At 52.9% G+C, this 27,473-nt stretch overlaps 3 protein-coding genes across 6 annotated transcripts in view; 2 read left to right on the forward strand and 1 right to left on the reverse strand.

Moving 5' to 3' along the window:
• The window catches only part of AARS1 (alanyl-tRNA synthetase 1), a 34,454-nt gene extending 30,911 nt beyond the window's left edge, over positions 1–3,543 (forward strand). For both annotated transcript variants that reach the window (XM_067563466.1, XM_067563464.1), the window contains exon 21: positions 2,615–3,543. In XM_067563466.1, coding sequence (XP_067419567.1) covers positions 2,615–2,800 — 186 coding nt within the window. In that variant the 3' untranslated portion in view covers positions 2,801–3,543. The remainder of the gene's footprint in view (positions 1–2,614) is intronic.
• Positions 3,544–3,783: 240 nt separating this feature from the next.
• Positions 3,784–7,437, forward strand: EXOSC6 (exosome component 6). Its single transcript, XM_067563467.1, has one exon. The coding sequence runs from the start codon at positions 4,871–4,873 to the stop codon at positions 5,666–5,668; it is 798 nt and encodes a 265-aa protein (XP_067419568.1). The 5' UTR covers positions 3,784–4,870; the 3' UTR covers positions 5,669–7,437.
• A 2,367-nt stretch (positions 7,438–9,804) lies between these two features.
• LOC137163290 (RNA-binding Raly-like protein) overlaps positions 9,805–27,473 on the reverse strand; it is a 51,954-nt gene continuing 34,285 nt past the window's right edge. Inside the window, exons 3-8 of one of the 3 annotated variants that reach the window (XM_067563470.1) lie at positions 24,719–24,769; positions 22,944–23,092; positions 21,917–22,039; positions 21,412–21,578; positions 15,111–15,178; positions 9,805–10,002 (exon numbers count right to left, since the gene is read on the reverse strand). In XM_067563470.1, coding sequence (XP_067419571.1) covers positions 15,140–15,178; positions 21,412–21,578; positions 21,917–22,039; positions 22,944–23,092; positions 24,719–24,769 — 529 coding nt within the window. In that variant the 3' untranslated portion in view covers positions 9,805–10,002; positions 15,111–15,139. Of the gene's footprint in view, positions 10,003–12,295; positions 15,179–21,411; positions 21,579–21,916; positions 22,040–22,943; positions 23,093–24,718; positions 24,770–27,473 lie in introns of those variants that run through there. The other 2 variants (XM_067563469.1, XM_067563468.1) reach the window with 2 other exon arrangements.

Below are 27,473 nucleotides of genomic sequence, written 5' to 3' on the forward strand. Positions count from 1 at the left end.
CACGCATCCTCCCCACTGTTCCTAGGTGGTGATGGCTGCCAGTGAATGGGACAGGCAGGGACAACCAGGCACGACTCCCAAAAACAAAGACAATAAAATCTGGATTTGTTTGGGAGAAAAGTGTATTTGACAGTGCGCCTGCAATTCCGAATTGCTAACCAGCAAGCACTGCTAGGGAGGTATAGCTATAATCTCTGGGACTCCCTCAAGCGCTTCGGGGAGCCTCTGCCCCCGAAGCAGGCACTGGATTTTGCCACCATTTTGGAGGAAGGCTCTCGGGCTCTGTTTGAGCCTTTGGCTACCTGGCCCCTCTTGTTGCTGTCATGGAAGATGGCCTTTCTAGCTGCCATTACCTCAGCAAGGAGGGTATCTGAAATTAGGGCAGTTACCTCGGAGCCACCTTACACGGTACAGCTGAGGCCTCACCCGGCCTTTTTGCCCAAGGTGGTATCCCAATTTCATTTCATTCAGGATATTTTCCTGCCAGTCTTCTTTCCAAAGCTGCATGCTTTGGAGGAGGAGCGGAGATGGCACATCCTGGACATGCGAAGAGCCCTGGCATTCTACATTGAGAGGACAAAGCCGTTCTATAAGTCCACACAGCTTTTCATGGCAGTAGCTAACCAAATGAAAGGCCTACCTGTCTCTACTCAGCAGATTCCATCTTGGATAACCTTGTGCATAAGGTTCTGCTATGAGCAGGCGAAGGTTCCTCTTCCGGGAAACGTCACAGCCCATTTGACCAGAGGGCAGGCCTCTTCTGCGATGTTCCTGGCACAAGTGCCTGTTCAAGACACATGCAAGACACCTTTGTGTCCCACTACACCATCATTCAGCAGGCACAGGATGACGCCAGCGACAGCTCATCTGTGAACTCTGAACCCACCTCCAAGGTACTGCTTGTGAGTCACCTAGAATGGAATTGACATGAGCAAGCACTCAGAGAAGAAAAGACGGTTACTCACCTTGTAACTTGTTCTTCAAGATGTTGCTCATGTCCATTCCATGACCCGTCCCAGCTGTCAGAGTTGAGGGCAAGAAGGAATTGAGGGGGTATAAGGCCAGTGGCGCCTAATATACTGAGACGTGTGCAGGACTCCAGGGGGCGCTGGAGCTGGCCCTACAGATACTGCTAAAGGGGAAAAAAGTTCCAGTAACCGTGCACTGGGGCGCGCATGCACCTAGAATGGAATGGACATGAGCAACTCCTCTTGAAGAACAACAGTTGCAAGGTGAGTAACCGTCTTTTCTGTTACTGATGCAAGTGCAGGATTGTGCCTTAGTACAAAGAGCAAACCAAGAGTTTCAGTTTCCTGAGGTGACATGAGCTGCAGATGCTGGAGCCAGGCTTGGAAGCTGCAAAGTGGGAGTGCGAACTCTATGCAGCAAAGATTTCACGATTGAGAGCTCCCTGCCCCTCCAGTAAGGGACGTGTCTGCCAGCTGCTTTGCGCTGCACTTGAATTCTGTGCCAGTGGTCCCAAAATCTGCCTGGGAAGGGAGCTGGTTCAGGCAAAAGGTGGGGAAGGGATGCCATACTGCAGAATAACTTCAGTAATTCAGTACAATTTAAGGACAAACCTCTTGGGTAGTTTCGGGGCTACACAATGGGAGTTATTCAAAAACTGCTATTCCAGAATAATTCCACATGCAGACCCTCTTAATCTGGAATAAGAGTGTCTTGTTGCTAGTGTAGTCTAACCCACTTTGAAAGCTGTTCCTGAAAAACTCCGTGTGGACAAGCCCTAAGACTGAAATATATATCTCCCTCTCCCTTTCAGGCTCATAGCCATTAATTAAAAGATAAATTCTACTCAAATCTCTTCTTTTCCATGTTTCCCATGACACTGCACACCCCCATCAACTCCCCCATTTTCAGTTGGCTCTCACTTTCCCATCTCACTGATAGACAGTAGGCCCCAATATACACCAGCATACTGTCTCCCTCTATTTCACCCTGCATGCTGCATTATAGACCATGTGAAGTACTAGGCTTCTCTTCCCTCCCAACCCATATTTCCTCTCCCCAGGATGCATGTAATGTAAACCAATGGTTCTCAACCAGGGATACATGTGCCCCTGGGGGTACACAGAGGTCTTCCAGGGGTACGTCAGCTCATCTAGATATTTGCCTAGTTTTGCAACTAGTGAAGCACTAGTGAAGTCAGTACAAACTAAAATTTCACACAGATGCCTTGTTGTGTACTGCTCTATATTTTGTACATTGAAATGTAAGTACAATATTTATATTCCAATGGATTTATTTTATAATTATACGGTAAAAATGAGGTCTGCAGTTTTTCAGTAATAGTATGCTGACACTTTGGTATTTTTGTTTTCTTGTAAGCAAGTCATTTTTAAATGAGGTGAAACTTGCAGTACACAAGGTAGATCAGACTCCTGAAAGGGGCTGATAGTCTGGAAAGTTTAGTGAGAGCCACCGATTTAAACAAAGATGCGGGCTCTGCCTACTTGCTTGGAAAAGACAGCTCCTTCAACCCTGGCACGGTCAGCCACAGCACAGAGCCTGGAAATCTTGCCTTCCCCCAGCAGCCCTGGAATTGACTCCAAACCTTGCTGTTTTTATAATAATCTGAGTTCTCTTGGTTTTCCAGGAGGCAGCCAACAAGGGCCTGAAGGCCAACCAGTGGGTGCAGGAGGTGTCGGGGCTGATGGACGGCAAAGGCGGTGGGAAAGATGTGTCTGCCCAAGCTACAGGCAAGAATGTTGGCTGCCTAGAGGAGGCTCTGAAACTGGCCACAAACTTTGCCAAACTCCACCTTGGCGAGTTGAAGAACTGACCTACTGCACTTGCACTGGCTCATAGCACATATGGGAAGGCTCTCAAACTCTCTCCCCATTCTCATCAGCCTGGCTGCTAGATTACTCTAGTGGGGTCTGTGGAGACAGATACTGCACATCATGTCTTCTGAATCCAGCTGCTTGAGGCATTAACAGACTAAAAGCAGAATCATGGGCTAGTGATCAAAACAAGGGTTTAGGGAGCCAGCAACTCGTGTCCTAATCTGGCTCTGAAGACTCTGGCCGTAGCCTGGGTTAAGTCACTTGACTATCACCCCTCTGTGTCTGTTCCGTGTCTATAAAATCGAACTAATACCACTTTGCAGGGCTGCTGTGAGGATTAACTAGCTAATGTAAAGTCTGCAAAGCACCATACAAGGTACTAAATATTAGCAAATACTTCAACCTTCTAAAATAAAATGCATCAAACCCCAGTGTCTGTGTATACCAATCCCTCCCCCTGCCCCTTACCCTCACAACCAGGGGAGGGGTGAGCTGTAATGGGAATGGGTGTGGAAGATTAGGATCTAAGCTGCTGGAGTACTTTGTCCCTCACCACTGTTGCTCATTTGTAGGTAATGCAGAATCTCTTTACTCTGTTCATTGACCATATTAATATTGCATTAATCTAAGCTGCTCTAGCTGTAGCTCCTGCCTTTAGCTGGACAAACCTACCTCTGCTTGGATCTGTGAGCAGTAGGCTGAGTGCTAATGAAAGGATATATGTGATGAGGGCTATGAGCTTAGTTGCTGTTTGGCTTTGATCGGGCCAGTTAGGCCAGGTCTACACTTACCTGGAAATTCAGCAGCAGTCAATGTGAGTTATGCAAGCTCTGCAGAGTAGCTTGCATAAGTCCCCTTGACTTCATAACTCCTCATCTACTGGTGTCTTTGCTGCACTGACAAGAAACACATTCCCCTTGATACAGAGTTATGTCACTTGAGGGAGTAGTTTTAATGCATCAACTTCCGGATCAAATGAGCTGGTCTTCAGTGACCACTCAATCGCTCTGGATCAATTGATCTGAGGATGGTAATCACTGAAGACATACCCTTACTGGGGGAGCAGTATGTCAATCAGATGACTCTGCCTCCTGCAAAATCTGCTACTTGCAAAATTTGCCAAAAACAAGTTAATGAATCCCATTCAGTTGGCCTAAGTACTGCTTTTCACTGTGCACCTGGAAAGTTAGGGAAAGACGCAATGTATACAGAGATGCTTGTACCAGGCGTAGGAAGGGGCAGAGGGTGGCTTCTTCCTAGGCCTGTAATATCTTGTAATGACCATACAAATGCCCCTCTGCCGTTCTCCCTTCCATGAGCCAGCCTCCAGACTTCCATAAAGGAGAAACAGCTGAGTGGCGGAAGAATGAAGCATGGGAAACCATAGCAGTCATGGCCCAATGGATACTTAAAGTATGCTTAGTCTAGATTCAACCTAGAGCAAACTCCCCAAAACCAGTGTAAACCCCAAGTCATGCATGAATGGCACAGATCAGCTCTGGCGTAGCTTAAGGAGGGTGCCAGCTTGTTTCATAGAGGCACAACTTGGGCCTTGGTGTGTCTCCTGCAGGAGGCAGCCCAGCCCGATGAGGAGTGAGCAGGGGGAAGGCAGGATGTGTGAAAGCAGAGGAGTGACAGCCTCTGGCCCAGAAACTCAGCTACTGTTTGTCTCCCGTGCCAGGCTGCCCGTGTGCAGGGGGGGGGGGGGGGGGAGAGGTGGCTAGTCTGGGGCACAGCACCAGGCCCCCCCCCCTTCACAGCAGCCCTGCGCCTGCCCTCACCGCACAGGCTCCAGGCTAAGATCAATAATGGCGCTGCCCCAGGCAGCTTAGAACCCCGGCCGGGCCGCAGGGACAAGGCTGGGCACAGGGCCAGCGTCAGTCCCACTGCCGCTACCTCTGCGGGGCTCGGCTCACGCTCCCGCGTCCGCCACGCCGCCATTACTGGCGTCCCCGCCCCTGGTGGCGTTGGCGGAGCGGCTTCGGCCGGCAGGGGGCGCGGCGCGGCAGACGGACTCACTCACTCACTGTCACTGCTGACAGACAGACACACACACACACCGCGCCATGCCGCTGGACCATCGGCGGGTGCCGGGCCCCGAGGACTCGCAGGCGCCGCTGCTCTACGCGGTGCCCGGCGAGGCGGAGATCCCGGAGCGGGAGGCGGCGGCGCTTCGGCCGCTGCTGGCGCGGGCCGGGCTGCTGAGCCAGGCCGAGGGCTCGGCCTACGTGGAGCTGAGCGGCGGCACCAAGGTGCTGTGCGCCGTGCACGGCCCGCGCGAGGCGGCTGAGGGCCGCGGCCGGCTGCTGTGCGAGTTCCGCCGCGCGCCCTTCTCCGCCCGCGGCGCCCGCCCGCGGCCCGGACCCGCCACCGCTGCCCGCGAGCGCGAGCTGGGCCTGGCGCTGCAGGAGGCGCTGGCGCCAGCCGTGCGCCTGGCGCGCTATCCGCGGGCGCGGCTGGAGCTCACGGCGCTGCTGCTGCAAGACGGCGGCTCGGCGCTGGCGGCCGCTCTTTCTGCCGCCGCCCTGGCGCTGGCCGATGCCGGCGTGGAGATGTTCGACCTGGTGGTGGGATGCGGCCTGTGCCGCGCGCCCGGGCCCGCCGGTGCCTGGCTGCTGCAGCCTAGCGAGGCCGAGGAGCGTGTGGCCCCCGCCCGGCTTACTGTGGCCCTCATGCCCGGCCTCAACCAAGTGGCCGGGCTGCTGGGCAGCGGTCAGGGCGGGACCCCCGACAGCTGGGCCCAGGCCGTGCGCCTCGGCCTGGAGGGCTGCCAGCGCCTCTACCCCGTGCTGCGCCGGAGCCTGCTGCGCGCCGCCGAGCGCCGGGCGGCCGAGGGGCCGCGGGCCCCCGGGGGCAGTACCTGAGCTGCGGTGGCCGAGCAGCGTCCCCCGGCACCAACTGCCGCGTGCCGGCCCTTCGCCCCTCCCTCCCCCCACCAGCACCAAGTGCCGCCCTTCCGCCCACCAGCACCGACCCCTTCCCCAAGTGACACCAAGGGCCGCCCCTTCCCTGGTGAACTGATCCAAGCTCTCTGGTCCCCGGGAGCAGGGCCTGGGGCTGCCCCCAGCTGCTGGGGAGCAGCCTCCGAGCTAGCCAGAGACCTGCTTCGCTGCTGGGGCGAGGAGAGGAGCAGAGCCACAACCTGTCCCCCCACCCCCACCCTGGTCCTGCTGCTGGAGTGATACTGACTGGCCTGGCCCCAGGCCCTGGCTTCTTGTCCAGAGTGGAAAGCCCCCGCCCTGGGGGTCAGAGTCAGACCAGATCCTAGCAGGAGAAAGTGACGAGGGCTGAGCAGCAGATGTGGCCTCCTACCCTCCTGCAAGGCAAAAGAGGCGAATCGGGGCCTGTGGCCTAGACATTTCTGCAGGGACCCAGGCAGCCCTGAGGGAAACTTGGTATCAGCATAAGGGCAACACTGGACATAACAACCGAAAGTGAGACTGACAGCGGGAGGCGCAACCTGGAGATTGAGCATGTGGAGGGATTTTTGTTGATGTTTTCTCTCCTCCCCGCCAGCACTGAATAGATGAGCTGGAGACCCCTGGCAGAAGAGGCTTTACGGATGGATGGAGTCACGCCAGCACGGTGCAGATGGTATCTAAACTGTGACAAGCCTTCGGGCAAGTCCTCTGCGCCCACTGGCATGTCGTGCCATGCCAGCTACCCTCCACACAACTGTCCGCTCTTGTTCAGTCTTTTCTTTACGTCTAATAGAAATGGGTTTTGTGCTTTCTGTATGGTTAATACCATTCAGCAGATGCCACTGAGAGATACAAACTGGGCTTTATGAAGGGTTGGGTTGTATGCAAAATGTGAAGCTGTCCAACCTTTCCATTGGTAGGATTAGACTTCCTTGATGTTTTGGTGTGTGCAGATATATTTAGTGTGTTCCAGAAAAAAAACTCCCTCCTGCCTTAGATTTTAAAAGATTTCCACTGACTCCTAATTGATTGCTAGGAAAAGACAGGAAATACTGCTGATCAGCAGAAAATTTCCTTTTTTAGATGGTGTGAAATGTTTTTCTATGGTTTTTTTGGTGACATTTGTTGATTATATCTTAACTCTTACCCTGAAAATCGAGATTGCATTTTTCTTGATGTTCAGTTCGCTTTCCCCAAAATGGAGGGAGCCACACTAGTAAAGGATAGTGTGTTTATTTTGGTTTGATCTTGTTATCTCTTTGGCTGCAGCTCTCTCAGTAGTGGTGCTTTGTTGCCTGTCAATTCTTAATTTGCAGAGGTGCCAATTAACTCAAATTCTCAATACAATGGACATGTACTAATGCAGTCTTTTCTTTCTGTGGGCTTCATGTACACTTGCATCGTTTTCATGTTGCAAGTAAAACGTTCACAGATTATGACAATAGGAGGAATTGGTAATGAGATCCTTCATGCCTAATCTGCTGTAATTGTGTAACTGACCCAACCCATGGAATGTGTTGACTGGGGGGATGTGTTGCAGACAAGTGATGATGATTTGGCTGTAGCCTTTATGTTTTGTGACTAAAATGTGAGCCTGTCAGAAACCGCTTTCCAGTAAAGCCCAATGCATATTATATACTTTACCACCAAAGAGAATTGATTGTTTGACAAAGATTTTTATATTATAATAAATCTTATTTCTTTGAAGTTCACTTTTTCCTGGCTTTGATCTGTGTGTCTTAATTCACCCTCTCCTCTTTGATAGGCCCTTCGATGGGAGCATTTTCTAAGGGCTTGTCTTCACTCTGTGATCAGGTCAATGTAAGGGACGCAAGTTATGTTAGGTAAGTAATGTAACTGAGGTCCACATACCTTACATTGAGTAGCCGCGCTGTCTTCACTATGCTATGTCGACCAGAGATGCTCTCCTATCAAATGCCAATTTAGTGCCGTAGTGAAGACAAGCCCTAAGTGAAATCTGTGGTGGTGAAAAGTGCCAGATTCCCAGCACTGCAGACTAAAAATCCATATTTTTCGACACATGGGGTCAGGGAGTGCCAGCTTTCACCCACTGCACCCGCCAGCCCTGAGCCATGGCAGTCGCCCTTAGCATGAGGAGGGCAACTTTGTGCACATCAGTCTCTGCTCCAATGGAAGGGGCAGTTGTGCTGCTGTTCTTTGTACACACGTTTGCTTTGGAAACTGGATTGACAGCAACAAATTTCACCATTGGCTACTGAGCAGCACATTGTAGCAGCTTTTGGTCACTGCTAATCTGGGCTGGGTTTGAATCTTGTCCTGGAGGTGAAGGGCATTAGAGCTGTTCATGTGTTTATCCAGAAGTATAGATGTTATCGGTCTTCCTGAAATACTTATAGGTCCTTATCACTTTAGTATTTGAGCACCTCACAATCTTTAACATTTTTAGCGTCACAACCCCCACTCTCCAGGAGACAGGGAAGTGCTATTATCCCCATTGCACAGATGGGAACTGAAGTAGCGAGAGACAAAGCCTGCCTTGGCTGCAAGAAAAGTGTGTTTTCCAATGGTGTGAAATCTTAGTGCAGATAAGACACTGTAGTTTTACCTTGATGTAGCTAATCAAGGTCAGCCCCAGAGTGGAGGGGTATAGGCTTGATCTTGACTAAAAAACGTAACTTCGCTTTGTCTCCTGGGCTTTTATGTGGAAGTAGCGATCTCAGTGTAAAAGCAATCTTTTTTGCAGTGAAAACCTAGTCCTGAGTCCAAAGTAGAATGTCTGCAAGGGTTGCAAGGCAACACTTTGTTTGGGCTGAGAAGGGAGATGTCAGTCATACTGGCTAGAGCCATTCTCAGTCCTCTCTATGTGCTGTCACAGCTGCCTTCCAGGAAGGTTGATTCTTGGTTGGACACGGTAGTAATAGAGCAGGCTTGTGCAAACCTGTTTAAGTTTATTTGCTAATCTTTAGTTCTAGCCACTGTTGGTTGTAGCTGTGGGCTAAAGACAAGCTAGAGAGTACAGTGGGTGACCATGGAATAGGTGGAGAGGAGATGATTTAAAGTGATCGGAATTTCTCTCCACTGTGGTGAGCTGTGACTGGTACCAGAAATCAGAAATTGAGCAGAGCTGCAAGCATTAGCCTGGCTGGCAGCATGATGCTTTGAGTTAAGGGTTATTTTGGAGAGCTCTCCAGTTCATTTGCCAGCTGATGGTTGCTAGGGAATATCCTGGAAGAAGATAGTAACCTGTATGTTACCTAACAGCTGACACACTGATCTGCAAAGCTCTGCATAAGGCCTCTGTACCAGTGCCATGGAAACAGGTGGCATGAAATGAAGCAAGAGTGGCCCCTCTCTAAGGTGAGGGCTAATGTTCCTTAAATTGGGATTACATGAACTAGAGGCAGAGGCCAGCCTTGTGTGCTTGCACTCCTGACTTTGTCATCTCAGTCTGTCTAGAATGGGGACAGATGTAGCTACGCTGATCCAGCTGTCCCCAATCACCTTAAGGCCAGATGTAGGTAGGTAGTGCTATGGAGAGTGACCGATCCTTCCCCTTGAGAGAGTCCTTGGCCAGTGACTGTATAGCCCTCTTGAAACAGGAAGGCCAGTCAATAAGACAAATAATTCTTTGCTGTGTAGCACAATTCATTAGAGGATCTCAAAGCACTTCATAGGCCTCGGTAAGGGATGTGTCTAGCCAACTCACATCTGCTGGAGATGTTGAACGTTGGTAGAATCCTATGAGGGACGCTCTTCCCACCGCCAATTCAAGGGGGGAGGGGGCTAGCTGTGCTGTGTAGTGAGGGAACAGGAAGAGGACCCTAAAACGACACTGCTTGTCAGGTTTAAGAAAACGTAGCCAGACTACGGTCCGTTCTGTCCGGAAGCTCTGGCTTCTGCATCTCTACAGTTTGATTTGTTCAGGTATGACTAGAAATTGAACCGGAACCTACTCTGTTGTGATTTATGGACAAAGCGAGTCATTTACAATGTTACAGGTGGACAAGGGGATAATGAACAGCATCTAATTAGAGCACTCAATAACTTACACACAAACATTGGCGCACAATCAGCATATTTATAGCAACCCAGCGGGCTACAAAATAGCAACCTCTGGAAGCCATATCTAGGAAACCACGGGTTGATAGCCTGGCTCCACTAAAAACAATGGGATTTTTTGTATTGATTTCAGTGGGGGTCAAGATTTCTCCCTGGAGGTAGAATGGTAGTTTATCAGCTATTGAGATGTTCAATTGATAGACTCCAGCTCTGCAGTTGTTTGATGTCATGTTTATCTGTAGGGGAATTTGCACATGCACGTTTCAGACGTAGGCAGAGATGTCTTATTTCTAATATATATTTCAGCTCCCAGTCCAATTCACTACCACAATTAACTAGGCTGGTAATGGAAAGAAACTCAGATACATCCTCTACTCTAAAATGAAGAAATTCTGCCGTTTTGTCTCCCCCTCCACCTCATTGAGGTCAGTTTTGGCTCCTCCTCAGTTTATTTCCATCTGGTGTATGCTTGCCTTTTGCTGGTGCAGCTTCCATGCCCTTCCCACCTTCCCGTTCCAAGTCCTCTATTCTTTCACTCCTTCGTTCTGTCACGGGCAGCTGTACTGAAACTGATTCAGTTCTCATGGTTTCAGTATTCCCCTTTGGCCTCCCCCCAGAAGCCAGAGTTAAACTGCCCAGGCAGTGCTCCTGCTCCTGAAGAAGTGTGGGGTGGAGGAGGAGCAGCGTCACTATCCCAAGTGCTGTCCTTCCACCACTTCTGCCAAGAGGAATTTTTAAAATCCCAGAGCAAGCTTCCAGGTGGGGGTAGATTCCCACTCCTAATTTACACCCCTGCTCCCAAACAGCCCCATTCATTGAGATCTGTCTCCCTTGTGGTAGGCCCTGTACAAACCCATAGTACAAGACAGCCCCTGCCATGACCCGCTTCTAGTGCAGAATGGGGCAGCAGCCCACTCACCATGCAATGGCCTTCCCAGCATCCCATCAGTCGGCCATTTAAAATGAAAATGCCCGATGCACAAAACACTATAGGGCAGGGACAATCTTGTATTAGCAGGAGGTTGGACTAAATGACCTAGCCTAATAAGTCTTTTCAATCTCTAAGGCAGAATCACAGCAATATCTACTCGTGCATTCATTTCACTCCCACCAGCTGCCTCTGTGAGGCAGAGATTAAGATTTTAGTTTTAATCAAACACCTGAAATAGACTGTCTCACTTGTGGCCACTCCCCGTAAGAGGTGGCTACTTCCATGGTCCCCTTTTTACAGCAAGTTTATTCCCAGAAATCTTTGGCATGGGGCATGTTGATTTTATTAATGGTTTTAATTACAGCTGGTGTTAGTCATTTACTTGGGGTTGACAGGAGCTTAGGATAGGGCAGGAGCTTGGCTAGATGGGTGCTATATAAACCAAATCTAGCGTTTGTCTGCAGCCCTGAATCGGGAAATTGTCTAACTGCAGTTTGACGAAGGCTGTTCTCTTAGGCCTTGTCCACACTAGAAAGTTTTGTCGACAAAAGTTTTGCCAGTATACAGCCACAGCTGTAATTAAATCGCTGTTGCATGTCTTCACTGTCTCCTGTCAGTGGAGTGCATTCACACTATCCCACTGTGCAACTCATGCAGGGTGCTTTGGGAAGGGTTTGCGGTGCCTCAGGACAGGCACGTGATGAAGGTTTCTGAATCCCACCCTTCCATGGGTATCCTACAAGTTTGACAGCTGCTTTTAAACTGCCGTGTCAGCCAAACTGACACAGCTGAACACAAACACAAGACCACAGAACTGGGAGGAGGGGGAAGACTGAGCGAGTGTGTGAGACAGAGAGAGACACACACACGGAGAGAGACAGATAGAGTGAGTAACAGAGGACAGTGAGTGTGTCAGCACTTGTCCTGTCTCTTTAAGTTCAGACAGCAGCAGCTGCAAGTAACCAATCCCAAAGCAGAAGCTGCTACACAGACAGCTCATATCTGGCATCCCCCATTCCCACACTCCCCTCAGCAGAGACTCGTCTGATACACCCACAGGGGTGGGGAGAGGGACACAGCTCCCGCCTCCCTCCCTGGCTCTGCAGGGCACATCAAGAGTTACATCCCCCCTGTAGTTTAGGGCAGGCAAGGAAGGACTGCCATTTGTTATGCTGTGGAGTGAGCTCTTCATGGTGAGTTAACTTGAAAACTTTCTGGGGCTTTGAAAGGGGAGGAGCAGAGGCTGACGGCAACAGGGCAGCTGAGCTGAAATTGCTTACCAGAGCGGCACTCACGATAGCATGCTGGAATAATTGGGAGGCTATTTTCAGTGATATAACCTTAGGGCAGGGTCTACACACATGCTTTTTTGAAAAAACTTTACCGAAAAAGGCTCTATGCCTCCCATCTAGCTGATTTTATTTTGTTGACAAAACAGAGCAGTTTTGTCAACAAAAGGGTCATTGCAGTGTGTACATCAGGATTGATTTGTCGACAAAAGGTGACTTTTGTCAACAAAACTCTCTAGTGTAGACCATGCCTTAGAGGTGGAGTTCAAAGCTGCATTTAAGAGGAAAAAGGCACATCAGACTCCTGAATAACCAGAGAAAAGAAATACAAATTTATTATTTTTCCTTCCAACACAAATACACTCTTTTTCCAGAGCAAATTAGAAATACAGACACAATTTCCTACCAGCGAGAGAGAGACTACCTAGAAATGAGGGACACAGGAATGAGCTACAATTGTTCCAAAACACAGTAGTATGGGGGGAGGCGAGGGGGAATGCAGGTTCTTTGGGTGAAGGCGAATAACCCAAAGCACGGGCATGTCATTGTTTACATAGCAGGTATTAGCCTGCTGGAAAATAATCTCACTCTTTTATTTCTGGTAAAGCTGCTCATGGAATTCCTGGTAAGTGACTGTGAACCATATCACATAGTGCAGTGTATAGAAGCCATGTGAGACTGTAAAGGAAAAACCTTTTGTGAGCCAGTGGAAAATCAAAGCTATCCAGTTTGCAAACAGCTCCAGCTCCTTAGGGGCGCTGTGCACAGCCGCAGCTTGCTTGTGGTTTCTCAGCCAGGCTGCCCAGGCTAGCAGGACCTAGGCTGTTACCAGCATCTATGTGGTAACAGCAGTACCTAGTGCTTGAAGCCCTTTTCATTTGCAGGTCTTAGAGGCTGTCTTCACTAGGAAATAAGCTGGATTTTTAACCTGTGCTAGAATCCGAGTGTAGACAAGGCAAGTTGTAGCTGGCAAAGCTGTGCCGCTGGCTTCCCCATCGGGTTTAGCGTGACCAGCCCCCTTTCCTAGCACACCAAACATAAGTTTTTGTCTTCCTTTCGGAGACCCTTCATGGCCAATCCCTACACAACCTACCATCTCTTGTTCACTGTCCGGGTGTTGACTCCTGCCTCTGACTGGACCATCAGGCCAGCCACTATCACCCACTTGTTACATTTTCAAACAATCCCCTTTGTGCTTTCCGCCTGCTGCCTCACGTGGTAGGTGTGACCGGTAAACATCCACGGAGCTACCTCATTATCCACCTTCCACCCCCTCCTTAAAGCTCTCCTTTGCTACAAGGCCTACAAAAACTTAACAGTTTGGCTGATGGAGTGCTGTCCTCTGCTTGTCATGCTGACCAATGCTGCCTGACTGTTTCCTTGTGCCCCCATCTGTCTGTCTCCAGCTGCTGTCTCTTGTCTTCTACTTGGATTGTCAGTTCTGTGGGGCACGGCTCAATTTATGTTCTTTGTTTGTACAGGACCTAGCACAGTGGGGTTCTAGAGCTAGAGCGCCTCGGTGCTCTTATAAAAATAATACTTCTACTCATGACAGGTTAAAAACAACTGCCATGTTTACATTAGGATTGTTACATAGGTTAACACCACCTTTTTCCTAGTGAAGACCCAGTCCAAAAGTTTCACGCACAGGTCAACTGATTGAAATCACTCAATGAACCTGTACAGTGATTGGTATAGTGTCTCTCTTTCACAGATGGGGAAACTGAAGCACAAGAGACTTGGGGAAGTGACTTGCCCAAGGTCACCCAGCAGGCCCGGACAAGCTCCAGGCCAGGGAATCTGTCTCTGCCTGCCTCTAAAGTGCCTGGCACGTGATATTTCTCTGTGACTCCACAGCAGGAGAGATGTTTCTTACTCTAGTAGCCCTGCTGGGAAGGGATCCCCCTTGGTTAACAGCCCTGCCTCTGTCAATTAAGCCGTGATTCTGATAGATGCTGCCTCCTCAGCCAGGGCGCTGAGCACTAGGGATGTGGATGGAGCCCCAGGCTATGAGCTGTCGCTGACAGAATCTCATTCTGTCCCATCAGACCTCTGCATCTGTGAGATTTCCACGAGCAGCACAAAGAAGCAGTGAGTCTAGTCCTGGAGCGTTCTGTCTGAAATGCTCTGCCTCAGGTCAGCGAGCTGCAGCCCTGCGCTAGACCTCCCTCCCTTCTGGCAGGCGTTGACCGAGGCAGTCATAAACACCGAATGCTTCCCTGCTCGCTCTTCTGTACTGCAGGGAACCAACCGTCCCCCTTGGGGCATGGAAATTCTGCTCTTAACGACACAGGGTGGAGGGAACACGGGGGCCACGAGAGCATCGGACATTAGCAAGTGACATTTTGGCTCTTTCTGGACACATCCTGCAAACTTCACTGAGATTTGTTTTCCATCCTTGGGGACGTGGGGCATGCAGACAGGCGATGGGAAGGGTACCCTAGGAGCTCCATGTTCTGTGCTGGATGAAGCTGGCATTTGAACACAGAGGCTGATGCAGTGGTGTTTTTCCCATAATGCCATGCGCCTCTCAGCCAATCAAGGCCTGGAGGTGGGGCAAGAATCCACAATGAGGCATACAGAAAAAAACGGAATGCTAGGAGCTTTATCCTGCACATGGCCTCAGCTCTACAGCTAGTGCCCCAGGCAGGAGAGGGTAACATGGGGCTTGGGAGGAGGAGACAGCGAACTGGACGGTGGGCCCCCGGCCTGGTACGTGGCTGCATATAGCAATGGCACGGCCTGGGGGCCAACAGAGCAGCACACGCCTCTGGTTCCAACAGTGCTGTTTGCAGACGAGGCAACGAGAGCTGCTTGGATTTCTACCCGGTGCTTAAATACTCCACCAGGGTCAAGACAGTCTAGCTCCTCGGGAGTTTCTACCCACCCTGCCCCTTCACTACATTTTTCTTTCCCACTGCTAAAAGGAACAATCATAACGCAGAGATTTCCCTCAGCGTGGGGGGGGTCTCGTGCTGGCAGAAATGATGAGGCGCTAGTTCAGGTGGTGTGGGGCATGGCTTCCGTTGCGCTAGCACTGAGACCGGGTACACTCATGTCATGTGTGGCACCAGCTGGCAGCTTTGAAAGAAATACAAACACAGGAAAGGAAATGCTAGCCAACCTGGGGAAGGCTGTGGCGTCCCAGTCCGGTTACTGGCTGCCCTCAGGATCTGATGTGTGGTTTTTCATCTGCAAAGAGAAGGAGAGAAAAAAGCCTTTACATTATCCATCCTTGTGGGCCATATTTCCAGAGCCGTCAGCATCGGCCACAAATTCCAAAATACAAGGTCCCTGGGCACAGGCCCTGCTTGTGCCAGCACAGGGCTACCTGCGGATCTCTGCGGAGCTGTCCGTGAAAGCAGGGAGTGGCACGGCTGCGGTGGTGCCATGCACTGCCTGTGTGTACTGCACTGTGCCCAACTGGGGCAGGCGTTTGTTTTATCTAGTCCCTCACTGGGCTCTGGATGGATACAGGCAAGCTTGCTGAGCTGGGACCCAGACCCTCCTGAACTCGAGATGCTGGGCTTGGGGAAACAGCCAGCAACCGTGAGAGAGGAGAGGGACTTTATCTAGCTTCCATTGCTCAAGCTCGCAGGGGTGGGAGGGCAAAGGCAAAAGGGAAGTGAGGCACCCAATTCCCATCAACCTCCTGTGGCAGCCGGGCCCTTGCTGCCCTTAGGAAGTTTCTAGCTCTCACCCTTTCTGTCCAGAGAGCAGCAGAGCCATGAGGGATCTCTGTATGATCGCCATGTGCCGGGAGCTGGGGGCCTTTCTGTGGGATGCAGGAGCTCACCTCAGCAGCTGGGCCTGTGTCACTGCCAGCCTAGCGGGCGGCCCCATGATCTGCTTTGGGGCTGTGTCTCCAAACCCCTTGTAAACAAGGGCTGGTGCAGAACCTACTGATCTACTTCAAGTTATGTCCACTTCGTGGGAGAGTCGGGAACCCTGCAAACACATGTGTCCATGAACGGCCTCCAGCACGGACTCCAGATAGCGCTACTCCAGCAAGAGAGCAGAACTGGGATAAACTTTCCTCCCCCCAAAACCCTCCCAGGTCCCCCCCAGGGACCGGGATCACAATAAGCCCTAGCTCTTATCATCCAGAGATTGACATATGCTTCACAAAGGAAGGCAGGAATATTAGCCCCGTTTTACATATGGGGAAACTGAAGCACAGAGAGGGGCCATGATTTTCCCAAGATCTCACACCAGACCAGTGGCAAAGCTGGGGATAAAACACAGCTCTCCTGACTCCTACTCTAGTGCCCTACCCACATGGCCCTCAAAGGCAGGCAGATTCCCTAGCCATAGGTCTGTCCCTGGCTGGCAGTCAACCCTCTACCGGGGTGGTGGCTGCCTATTTGCTGAAACAACTGTTTCGTCGATGAGCACGTTACCCCTGAATCCATGGTCTTTGCTGGCTTCCAGCATGTACAGTAAGGGCTTGGCTTTCACCTCGATGTGAGTTGGATTCTCGGTACCTTAGACACTGCAGTTCACATGACGCAGAGTCAACCTGTGGAACTTACTGCCAGGGGAAGTTGTGAAGGTCAAAAATGTAACCAGGCTCAAAAAAGAATTACATCAGTTCATGGAGGATCGGTCCAGCAACGGCTATTAGCCAAGGCAGACAGGGACACAACCCCATGTTCTGGGTGTCCCTAGCCCAACGGGGGTTGGATCACTCGATAATTGCCCTGTTCAGTTTGCTCCCTCGGAAGCACCTGGCCCTGGCCGCTGTCGGAAGCCAGGACATGGGGCTAGATGGACCCTCAGTCTGACCCAGTGTGGCCGTACTTATGAGATTCTGCGGCCACTTAGATCAGACGAAACATCAGTATGACAGTCCTGTCTCAAACATGGGCTACTAGCCGGGCATTTGCCTAAAGGAGGGGTGGAAGCGGGGCATTTCCATGGAGAGGTTGCCAGCTCTGAATTCACGGTCCCTGTGGGTCCACCAGAGCTCTCAGGTGTCGGCGTTCAGGCCGCATGGCAAGGCTAATTAAATTCAGTACACGACCCCAGACCTGTAGCTGGAGCCATTTTCAACCAAGCACAAGAAGTACTACCTAGCAGTTACGTGGCCAACCCAGGCCTGGCATTGGCAAGCCTGGCTGCCATAATCTAGCTCTGGAGGTTTGGCTTTTCCTTTCTGAGTGGGTGCAGAGCCGGGCAGGACAGGGACCCGGAGAGGGTCTTTTGGTTGCAGTGCTCACATAGCACGCTTTGCTACAGTGGTATCCTTCCACTGCTGCAAATAATGCAAAAATAGTCCCAGCCCTTCCTCAGCAGCAGGCTGCCAGCTGTGATTGAGCAAGTGTGGCCACATGTTACAAAGCTGCGGTTCACGAGGCCGCGGTGAAACCGCATCAATGGGCGGCCAGGGCCCGTTTCAAGGCAGGCAAATCACTCCCGGCCCGAAAGAGAGAGCTGAAGCCAGGCAGCTTTAAACAAAAGGTTTGAAAAGCAAATCAGGGTGGCTGCCAGGGCTGGGGCCAGCGTGCTCGGCTGGCCAGGACTGCCGCAAACTGGCCCAGCTAGGCTCTGCCTATGAGAGCCGCAGGCCCAAGTGTTACCCAGCAATGGCTGAGCTGGGAAAGACCCTACTACCGCTGTGCTTTCTGAGTCCAAGCACCCCCTGGCAAGGCCGACTCCGCTGACCCTCGCCCAGCTCCCTGGACACCTGGGTCTCCCAGGGCTAGCCAGCAAGAGGAGCAACCTGGAACTGGGAAGGACACTGGCTGGAGGTAGGTGAGCTCTAGGGCAAGTGGGACAATTTCCCTGCACAGCAGGGAGGAGCTGGAGGGGCAGTGGGGGCACTGGAGTGACTCGCAGAACCGCTCCCATCCCTCCTCCCCCTGCCTGTGCCCGGTTCCTGCTTCCCATGGGGGGCGCTTTGCTAGCTGGGCAGCTCCTGCTATCACTCCAGCCCCTCCGTTCCCCTGCCTAGTCCTGGCTGCAGCGGCCCAGCTCCTGCCAGTGCTGACCCATGGCTGAGCGCCCCCTGCCTGAGGTGGTCCTAGCCAGTACTGGCCTCCCCAGTGTGTGGGGAGGGCGAGGTCTGGCCAGGACCCCTTTCCCCACCCCCAGGAGGTTGGGACCTCTCCTCCATTCACTCCTACTGTGGCCACCAATCATGCAGCCCTCCCACCCCCCAGCTTTTGTTGTGCCCCTGGATCTACCTGGACCCTGGAGTTTGCACTGGTGACTGAAGATGCAAGCTGATGCACCTCCTAAAGTGCTGTGCTCTAACTGCCGCATGCAGACCCTGCTGGTGCATTCTAAACGGTCCCTAGAGCTCTAGCTACTGCATGCAGCCCCTGCTGGTGCACTCTGGAAGATCCCTAGGTCTGTAACTGATGTGTGCAGACTCTGCCAGCATGCTCACAAACATCCCTAATTAGCAAGCAGGGTCTACGTGGGGCAGTTAGACGCAATACTTTAGAGCGTTCTACAGGCATCATAGCCAATGGCCTGTGGGGTGAATCCAGCACCCCAAACCCCACAAGAAACCGCCCCTGCTTCATATGCCTGCCCCTGACTGCATAGTCTGTGCATGGCTGGAGCGGTGGAGAAGATGCCCTGCTGCTAAATACACATCACAAACACAGCAAATCTCCCGCAGGCTGCTACAGACACGTTGTGTTTGTGAGGCGTACTTAGTGACACACAATGCCCGCTATACACCACTGGCGGCTGGCCCCACCTGGGTGAGGATCCTGGCTTGTGTTGCTGCCCCCATGGAGCGTGGATCTCCGTGCACCACCGTGGCAGATGGGGGGCTGGCTCCTAGCCCACCTGTAATAACAGCGGCACTGGAAATGCTCATCAGCCAGGCCGATGGAGAAGGGCGGTGAGGCACTGATAGCAATCCTCCCACCTCGAGCTGGCACGGGCGTGTCGTTAGTGCAAGGTTCCCTGGCAGCACCGTGCACGGACAGAGCTGAAATTACCGTCCCAAAAGAGCAGCTGGCTAACGCTGGCCTGTGCTGGGCGGCATGAGGGATAGGTGGCTTGATGGGGCGAGGGACTTATATGTGAAAATGCAGCAGCTGCCCTCCTCGCCCTTGCAAATGAGGGTGGGTGAGCGAAAGGGAGGCAAGTGCTGGCTAGGAACAGCTTTGGCGTCCACATCCCTGGCTCCCAGCAGCCTGATGCCGTAATCCGAATGGGGCAGGGGGGGAATGTGGGGCTGCCCCAGGGCCTGGGGACAGAGCAAATGAAGGGTCACCCAAATGAGCAGCGACTCAGGCAGCTGGAGTAACTGGACAGCTGCAGGAGAGCTGGGGACTCTGCCCTGCTTGGCTTAGGACCTGCTATGTGACCTTGGGTAAGTCTTGTCCCCTGTCTGGGCCTCAGTTTCCCCTCCCACTCAGTGTCTGGCTGGTTTGCTGTAGACTGTGTCCGGGCCATTGAATAGCAAAGAGGGACTAGTGGTTAGGGCTGGAGGCTGGGATTCTGGAGACCTGCCTTCAGTTCCCAGCTCTGTCAGAGATTTGCCTGGCCAAGTCACTGGGCCACTCGGTGCCTTGGTTTCCCCATCTGTACAATGGGCAAACTGCCTTCCAGGGTGCTGGGAGGGTAAATCAGATACTACGGTGACAGGCGCTAGCTAAGTACATCCATAGAGATAGGATGGGGCCCTTAACTTGGCTCGGGTCTCTAGGCACAATCTGGAGACAGATCCATTGGCCTTCTCTGAAAGCGCGACGTTTCCCATGCTCCAGTGACATCAGCAAGAGTCTTTCCCCTGGCTCCAGCAGGACTTGGATCAGGCTGTTGCTGCTTGGGCCAGGCAGTGCTGGTCCAAAGAGCAGAGGGTGCAAGGGGCGGGGCAGTCAGGGGCCCCTTGATCCCCGCTCCAGGACCAGCGCTCACTGCAGCTGAAGTCATGGAGCAAATGCTCAGGGGCCATGTTTGGGGCATCATCAGGAGTCATGAACCCAGGCTCTGGGCAGCTGCTGTCCTGCCTCTGGTATTTACACAGGCTGAGATTTCCCAAGGAGCCACAGGGAAGGAGGTACCAGAACCCCTTATACGGCAATGGGAGCTGGGTGCCCAACTCCCTTTGGCCCTTAGCGTTCCAGGGCGCTTGCAGCGATGCAGGGTTTCCTGTCCCTCGAGTGCTGGATCATCTCAAACCGTCTCCGTGGAAAGTGCGCCGACCCGGGCAGCAATGCGCTGGCCCAGCTCTGGCTGAGCGGGAGGAACTCTGCTTTTAGACTCACAGACAATCAGGGCTGGAAGGGACCCACGGGAGGCATCTAGTCCCACCCCCTGGCCAACCACCCTTCCCGGCGCTCCAGCACAAGTGGAGTCAGCGCTGGGCCAGACGGGCCTGTTCCAATAACGGTGTGTATCGCCCAGACAGCCAAGGCAAACCCCCCACGGGCTCTGGGATGCTGGGCTGCCATGGGCAGGGGCATTTATCACAGAGGAACTGCCAGCCTGGAGCCGACCCAAGGACCAGTAAGCCCAGGCTGCTGTCTTCCAAGGAAGGCGTTAGAGCCGGTTTAGAGCCAGGGTTTTTACGTGGCATTTCACAAGCAAAGCAAAGGGTGTGGGGCCTGATGGTCTCCTCACTTGTTCTACCCCAACATAATGACAGCCCGCACAGGAGTAGCTCCCGCTTGACAGCGGTGTGAGATCAGGATCCAGCCCTACGTCCCCAGGCACCAGTCAGTGGCACTCCAGCAAGAGTACCTGAGCTTGTGCCGTGACCCCTCTTGCTACCGGACTGTAGGGGCAGACCCTGAAAGGCCCTGTGCAACCCCCACTCCGATGCCCTCTGCACCTGCACTGGGGGTGCTGCCAGTCCAACTGGCTCACCCGCATCACAGTCGACCCGTGATGCAGCCACGGAGAAAGCACACCGGTGAGTCACCATGGCAGGGGTGAATCAGGCTCCATGCAGCAGGCGGTGCTGGCTCCCTGCGCATCTCTTGGTTTCTGGCGTGTTTACAGTGCCAGTGTGCTAGCATTAAAGCTCTGGCCTGGATGGGGGCTGGCTGGCTAGGGAACCAGCACAGCAGGGGAACCCGATGTCCTGTAGGGAGCCCAATCCCCTTGCAAAGCTCTAGGCAATTCCAGCCATGTTCAGCTCAGGTGGACCCCCAGCTCGTGCTATGGATAGGCCCCCCTGCCCTGCCTCAGCGCCTGTCATTTTGCACACACACCAACGGCACTAGGCTCGAAGCACTCTGCCCTTCATGCAGCGACTGTAACTGTGACAAGGGGAGACGCAGGCCCCAGACTGGGAGCTGGGCTGGGAGCTGGGCGTGCCAGTGGCTTGGCAATGGCTGGGAGATTCCCCCATGCTGGGAAACAAGGGCCCTTTTGGCTAAGGCAGAGAGAAAGCGAGCAGCCAAAAGCTCTGGCGCCGCCACACAGGGTCACGCCAGAGCAGCTCCACTGGCACCTACCGTCTCCTCAGTGTCTGTGCTCTCCTCAGCACTGTCGATGTCCCGCAGGTCACTCTGCCCATCAGCAGCTGCGCTCTCCTTCCCACGCGGCTCCCGCAGTGAGTCCCCGGCTGCATACGAGGCCTCTTCACTTGCTTGGGCCTTCTTCTTCTCGCCTTCCTTGGATCCTGCAAGATCAGAGCAGGGCCTCGCCAGTGGAGGCCTTCGGCAGCTCTGGGGGTCTAACTGCTCTGTGCTCTGGCTGGGAGGGGAACGTCACAGTCCAAATGGCTGCTAATCTGTGACGTCCAAACCGGGCCACACAGCAGCGTGTCCTCCCAAAGCAGCACACGGCAGTGGAGGTCCTAGAGGCAATGGATCCAAGCTCCCAGCTGGCTTAGAAAGGAAAGGCTCGCGTGTGATCACCTGTGCAGGGGGCACGATCACAAGCAGCCTGTGTGCCCACTCGCGCGCACCCAATCCTCTGATAGCAACAGTCTCCCCCCTCCGTTCGCTTTCCTCTCACCTCTCTCACCCACCAGCCGCTCTCGCCGCTGGTCCATCCGATCCAGACTCTCCAGCAGGTTGTCCACCTGGGCTTTGATCTGGCTCAGCTCCCCCTTGATGGAATGCAGCTCTTCGGCACGCACTGCACGAGGGAGGAGGAGAAGCTGTTGGGCTCCTTACATTGGCTTTGGAGACGTACCTAGCATGGAAACCTGGAGCCTACCGGGAGGGTGATCCAGGCGGGCTTGGCAGCCCAGCTGAGCAGCCCACATCAGAGCCGCTTTCCATGAGTCTCCCAGAGCTGTTCTGCAGACTCAAGGGCTCAAGGGCTCGGTGGCTAAGAGGTAGCTAAGTGCTGGGTGCTGCCTACCTGAACATCCAGCTCCCTGCCACCCTTTGGACCTGCTGTATGTTTCCTTTCTAAATGGGCAGCAGTTTGGGCCAAGCTTTTCCAAAGGGACAAATGATTTTGGTCGCCCCCTTGGAGGGACCTGATTTTTGGAACATCAGCCACTTCCGGGGCTCCCCGAATCCCTTGTCACACTGGAAGGTCCCAGGCTCAGGACCAGGCTTGTAACCAGGCACAGGACCAGGCTTGTAACCAGGCACTTCCATTTGCAAGCACTGTGCGGGCCAATCTCACAGGTGGGTGCATGGGCTCAGGCCTGTTAGCCCAGGCAGATGAGTCCAGGCACCGCTTTCCTGGGGCAGGTTTGGAGGTCGCCTTTGAGACGCTGGCCTGTAAAATCTATTTAAAGGCTGAGTTATTTCGCTGCTTGGGCTGGGGGTTCTCAACAACAGGCTTCCTGCAAGCAGTGCAGAATAGGTGAGGACCCTCCCTGAGACAGGCCAACCCCATGCTCTGTCCAAGACATACTATCCATGTGCCTCTCCCTCCCCATGACACACCCGCCCTGCAAGCACACTCCCCCCTTCGTAAATCTTTCAAACCAGCCGCCCTGGCCCCAGCATTCCCTCCGCTTCGCTGGCTTCTCCGCCTGGGCTCTGCCCCTGCCTGCACCCGGCGATGGATCCGTAACGCTTACGCTTTGTCCGAACCACGGCTGCGTTGCTGCTGCCTCTCGGCCCAGGGTGGGGGCTCAGGCTGCTTTTGCCCCCCGTCCCCATGTGGGCTCGTCTGGTCTTGACGGGAATGCGATTGATAAGGGGTGGGATCTTCTGGTACTCATACACCCTGCAAGGGGAGAGACACAGCAGTGTGAGGAGTGAGGCGGGGACCCCAGCATGATCCCCTGCCATTGTGCTTGGGGGCAGATGGGGTCTGTAGGATGAGCAGGGAGGATGGAAATGAGGCCAACCCCCCTTCATACCAGCAAGGAGCATGTGCTGGGGGAAGGGAGCTGGGGCGGATGCTACCCACTAGAAATCCTAACAAGCCTGAATGCCCAGAACAGGGAGCAGCACGCTAAAGCTACAGAAGGGAGCAGGGGCCGTGGTCTGGCACAAGCCCTCCCCCCTGAGGGCACTGCATGCTCTCAAGTGCAGTCGGGACTGGGCTCAATTCCTTCCTCCGCTGGTCGTTCGTTTAGTGGGTGGCCTACAGGCCAACTGCGCCAAACGCGCAGAGCCTGGCATGAAGCAGGCACCGCTGGAGACGCACAGGACTGCACGGGGCAGCTGTGGACACTCCAGGGCCCTGCACTGCACGGCGGCCCCGGGGAGCCAGACGGTGCATGACGTGTTGGGACATGGAGCCCAGCTCCAGTAGCAACAAGCAGTGCTGCAGGCAGGGGAAATCCAGTGCAGCACAGGGGGCCCTGGCAAGCTGCCTGGATGGCTCTGGGATGGGCGAAATGTGGGTGTCCCCAGGCTCTCTCTTTTCAGGGGCGTTTCAGCCCAGGGGTGAGCTGGAGCTGCCCCTTTGAACGGGCACCCCCTGCTCTTTAAGCTCCTCGAGTGTTACTGGGTGTCATGCGGCCGAGATGGACAGGTACCACTGGGACCCTCCCCTCCCAAGCCCCCAAGGCGCTTAGATGCCTCCTGAATTTCAGTGCAGAGGGGCGGAGGCTCATCGCCGCTGCAGGAAACGATCTGGGAGCCATGGTTATTAATTCCTAGGTGACTCTTTCTCTGCTAATCAGCTGCTCTTAAATAAGGCACAATACCAGGATCGGGGCCGGATCCTCAGCCAGTGCAAATCAGCGCAGCTCTGACTGATGTCGAAGGAGCTGCCTCCAGTCACCACCAGCCAGCCACTTGGCTCTCTGCCGCCTCCATTCTCAGCCGCTCTGAGAGGGGCTTAGTAACCGGTACTGCTCGTTACCATGCCACTGAACTGCCATTATATCGGGCTGTTGGCAGAGCTGCCACTCCGGGTTTGCCTGGCCGACACCCTAAGCCTGGCTTTGGCTCCCAGGCACCGGCTGACAGGGTTCGTCTGGCCTGCAAGTGTCACCGATCGATCGAGCTAGCACGAGTAGCAATGGGGAAGATGTGGCGGCACAGGCAACAGTGTGGGCTAGCGACCCCCAGGCCTCCCTCATAGGTTGTACTCAGGTTACAAGCCTGAGCTGATGCCCAGACTGTCACAGCTACACTACTCTTGTTACCCATGCTAGCTAGAATAAAGCTAACCCGGGAATGCCTACCCCATGCTACAATCAGACCTTCATGTGCAGTGTAGACATATCACCTTAGGGAAATGAAACTTGGTGACCTCTGTCCTGGTGCACTCAGAGATCTGGGATACCAGGTGAAAGGAATGCAAACCCAGAGCTTCCTAAGTCCTCCCCGTCCTAAACAGCACAGGGTTAAAAAGCTGGGAGATGGCAGGGGCCCAAGAATTGATGTCATCACTCACCGGTATGGGAAATCATCCCTGTAGAGCTCATAGTCCAGCTCGCAGTTACTGCTGCAGGAGAGAGAAGGTAACAAGAGAGCTGAGAGCGATTCACTCACACAGTGATGATCATCACAGTAGCTACACTTCCCTCATGCCCCCCGTGCCGATGTTACAGCAATGCCACTCAGCGGCGGCTCCTGGGACTCCAAAGAGGAGGATGCAGCAATGCCTAGTTTATGAAATGTCTGTTTTCACAGGCTGGGGATTACCACTGGGTTTAGGGGGCACCTCTAGATCATGGGGGGGATCAGTGAGCAGCACCTGCAGTTTGCTGTGACTTTGCAGTTGCGGGTGCCTCTGGGTTCTCTGTCCAGAGGGGTTGGCTGGGTTTGTAAGACCCTGGGCTTTGCGGTTTGTTTTATTTAAAATTTAAAATAAAAATTAGCAGTTTTTATTACAAAAAGGAAAAAGAATGGGTGATAATCAGTGCAAGAAATTAACCTTGCCATTTTCTGGATAAATATTGGGTAAATATCTCTCTCTTCCACTGGTTTTGATTTTGTAAAGTTTCAGAGAAACCCTTGCATTCTGAAACGCAGTCAGTTACAGGTTTTTGTTTTCAAACCATTTCAGTATGAGAAGTCGTTCCCTAATTTTTATTTGCGCTGAATGCTGATAACTCACCTGTAAAGCTGGTGCATGTATGTGGCAGGCATGAAACTGACAACGAGACATACATCGGCAGTTGAGTGATTCTGGTATTTCTGATTCAGTTCCCCATTCAGGAAGGGGAGATGGCGGCAAGGCAATGGCGGCCACTCATCTCTCCTTCGAGCAGGAGCTGGATCTAGAGTGCTCCTGCACTTCAAGAATTAGGAGGAAAAATTGGTAAAAATGGAATAATGGTTTTTGTAAAACCCGGGAATTTTTCAGTAAAAATTGGCAAACACAGGAAAAGGAAAGGCTTCATGGGGAAGATTACCACTGAAGAGTATCTCTGGATTCTCAGGGCATTTAGATGGGAAAGTACCTCTGCGCCCCTCCAGGAAGTTGATTACTGAGCATGTCTGTGTCTTAGCAGGGCATTTAGCATCAGGAGACAGAGCTGAGCCCCCTTCGAGCAGCCTGAGCAGGACCTATTATCTGGGAATTTGCAGTTACAGCTTTCTGATGTTAAATTTCACGATTTCTGGTTTCGTTGCACATACTGTCTGGTCTTTCAGCTCCAAATTAAGAAGCGATCTGTCAGCAAGAGCATCTTCAATGCAAGAAGCCAGCATGCCTGTAATAAATCATGCACCATGAACCAGAAGTTTGGGGTCTGGATGAAGGATGTAATAAAATATTCTGTAAAAGCTCATTCTGCTGCTTCAGCTTTCATAAAGTCAGTAACTGTTAGATTAATACTAATGTGAAGCTTTGCTTTGGAGTGTCACCATTCTGTGAAGGTGCCGGGGCAGGGGAAGGATGTAGAAGTCCTGGCCAAGTTTCCTTGGGGTCCGGTTTTTCTATTAAATCAGCAGAAGCATCTGAGATGAAGGAAGGGTTTGTGTTAAGACACAGGGCTGGGAATCACAAGATCTGAATTCAGTTCTGCTATCGCTTTGCTGTGTGATTTTAGAGGAGTCACGTCCTGTCCCATCATGTTCCTGCCCTGTGTAGCAGGGATAATGCTCCTCACCCCACACAGAAAAGTGGTTCTGAGGTTTAGCTCATGCATGTTTGGAAAGTGCTTTGGAGATCCTTGGCTGGAAAGGACTGGCAAAGGGCAAAGGATGAGAGGTGGCATCATCATTTAAAAGCCTCAGGGATCAGAAGTGAGAAGGCAGGAAGCTGCCGGCTGCCTTGCCTGGCTGGGATTTCAGCAGTGCCTCACAGTTCTGCTCGTGGAGTCTGACCGTGTGAGTTGTGGCGCAGGGGAGCCGAGGCTTACCCTTGGAATGACTGCCGAATAATTGAAATTCTTGCCTTCTGAATCCCCCCAGCAATCACTTCAACTCACCCATTGGTGCTGAAGGAAAAGGCCTTAGAAGCACTCTGGCTACGCTTGGGCAAACTTTAAGAGCTAGGCTAAAACTGAGCATTGCTGGGTATCTGGGGGGGAGGAAGAGGAGCACATGCCACCCTAGTGAGCCATGTGTCAGCACCAGCAGGACACACAAGCTATGCTGCTGAAGGGCACTGGGACCTGAGCACCACCCCCACTTTCTGGTAGAATTGGCCTTGTGAGCCCCTGGGACTCAGGAGAGTGGGGATCAATTCCTGTCTGTGCCACAGAATCCCTGGGTGACCCTGGATGAGTCACTTGGTATCACTGCGGCTTGTTCCAAATCTGTTGGCCATTTGGATTATTTCATTTATACTACAGCATCGCAACTGAGATCCGGCGCTGTAGCACCTGACACTCTACAAACACATTGCAAGAACCAACCCCTGGCCCAAAGAGCTGACAGACTCGACAAGACAGAAACGAGGGGAAAACAAAGGCAAGAGAGAGGAAGTGACCCCCAAGTCAGGGGCAGAGGTGGGGCTCAGTCCCAGTCTATCACCCTACCTACTAGGCCATAAGATGCCTCTGACTCTGACTCAATCTGTGATCCTGGGATGGTCACTGTGCCTCAGTTTCCCCATCTTTAAAGCAGGCATTGGTCACAGACAGGTGGTACTGGTGAGCTAAGAGAATTTTTCCATCTCTAATTGCTAGGAGTCTGTTAGAAGCCCTTGGCCACAGGGCCTGGCAGGCAGCTTTAGGAATAGTAAACAAGGAACATTA

Source organism: Emydura macquarii, unplaced genomic scaffold (genome assembly GCF_026122565.2).
Source record: "Emydura macquarii macquarii isolate MOO-44397 ecotype Brisbane River unplaced genomic scaffold, CSIRO-AGI_Emac_v2 contig_2503, whole genome shotgun sequence".
NCBI lineage: Eukaryota > Metazoa > Chordata > Testudines > Chelidae > Emydura > Emydura macquarii.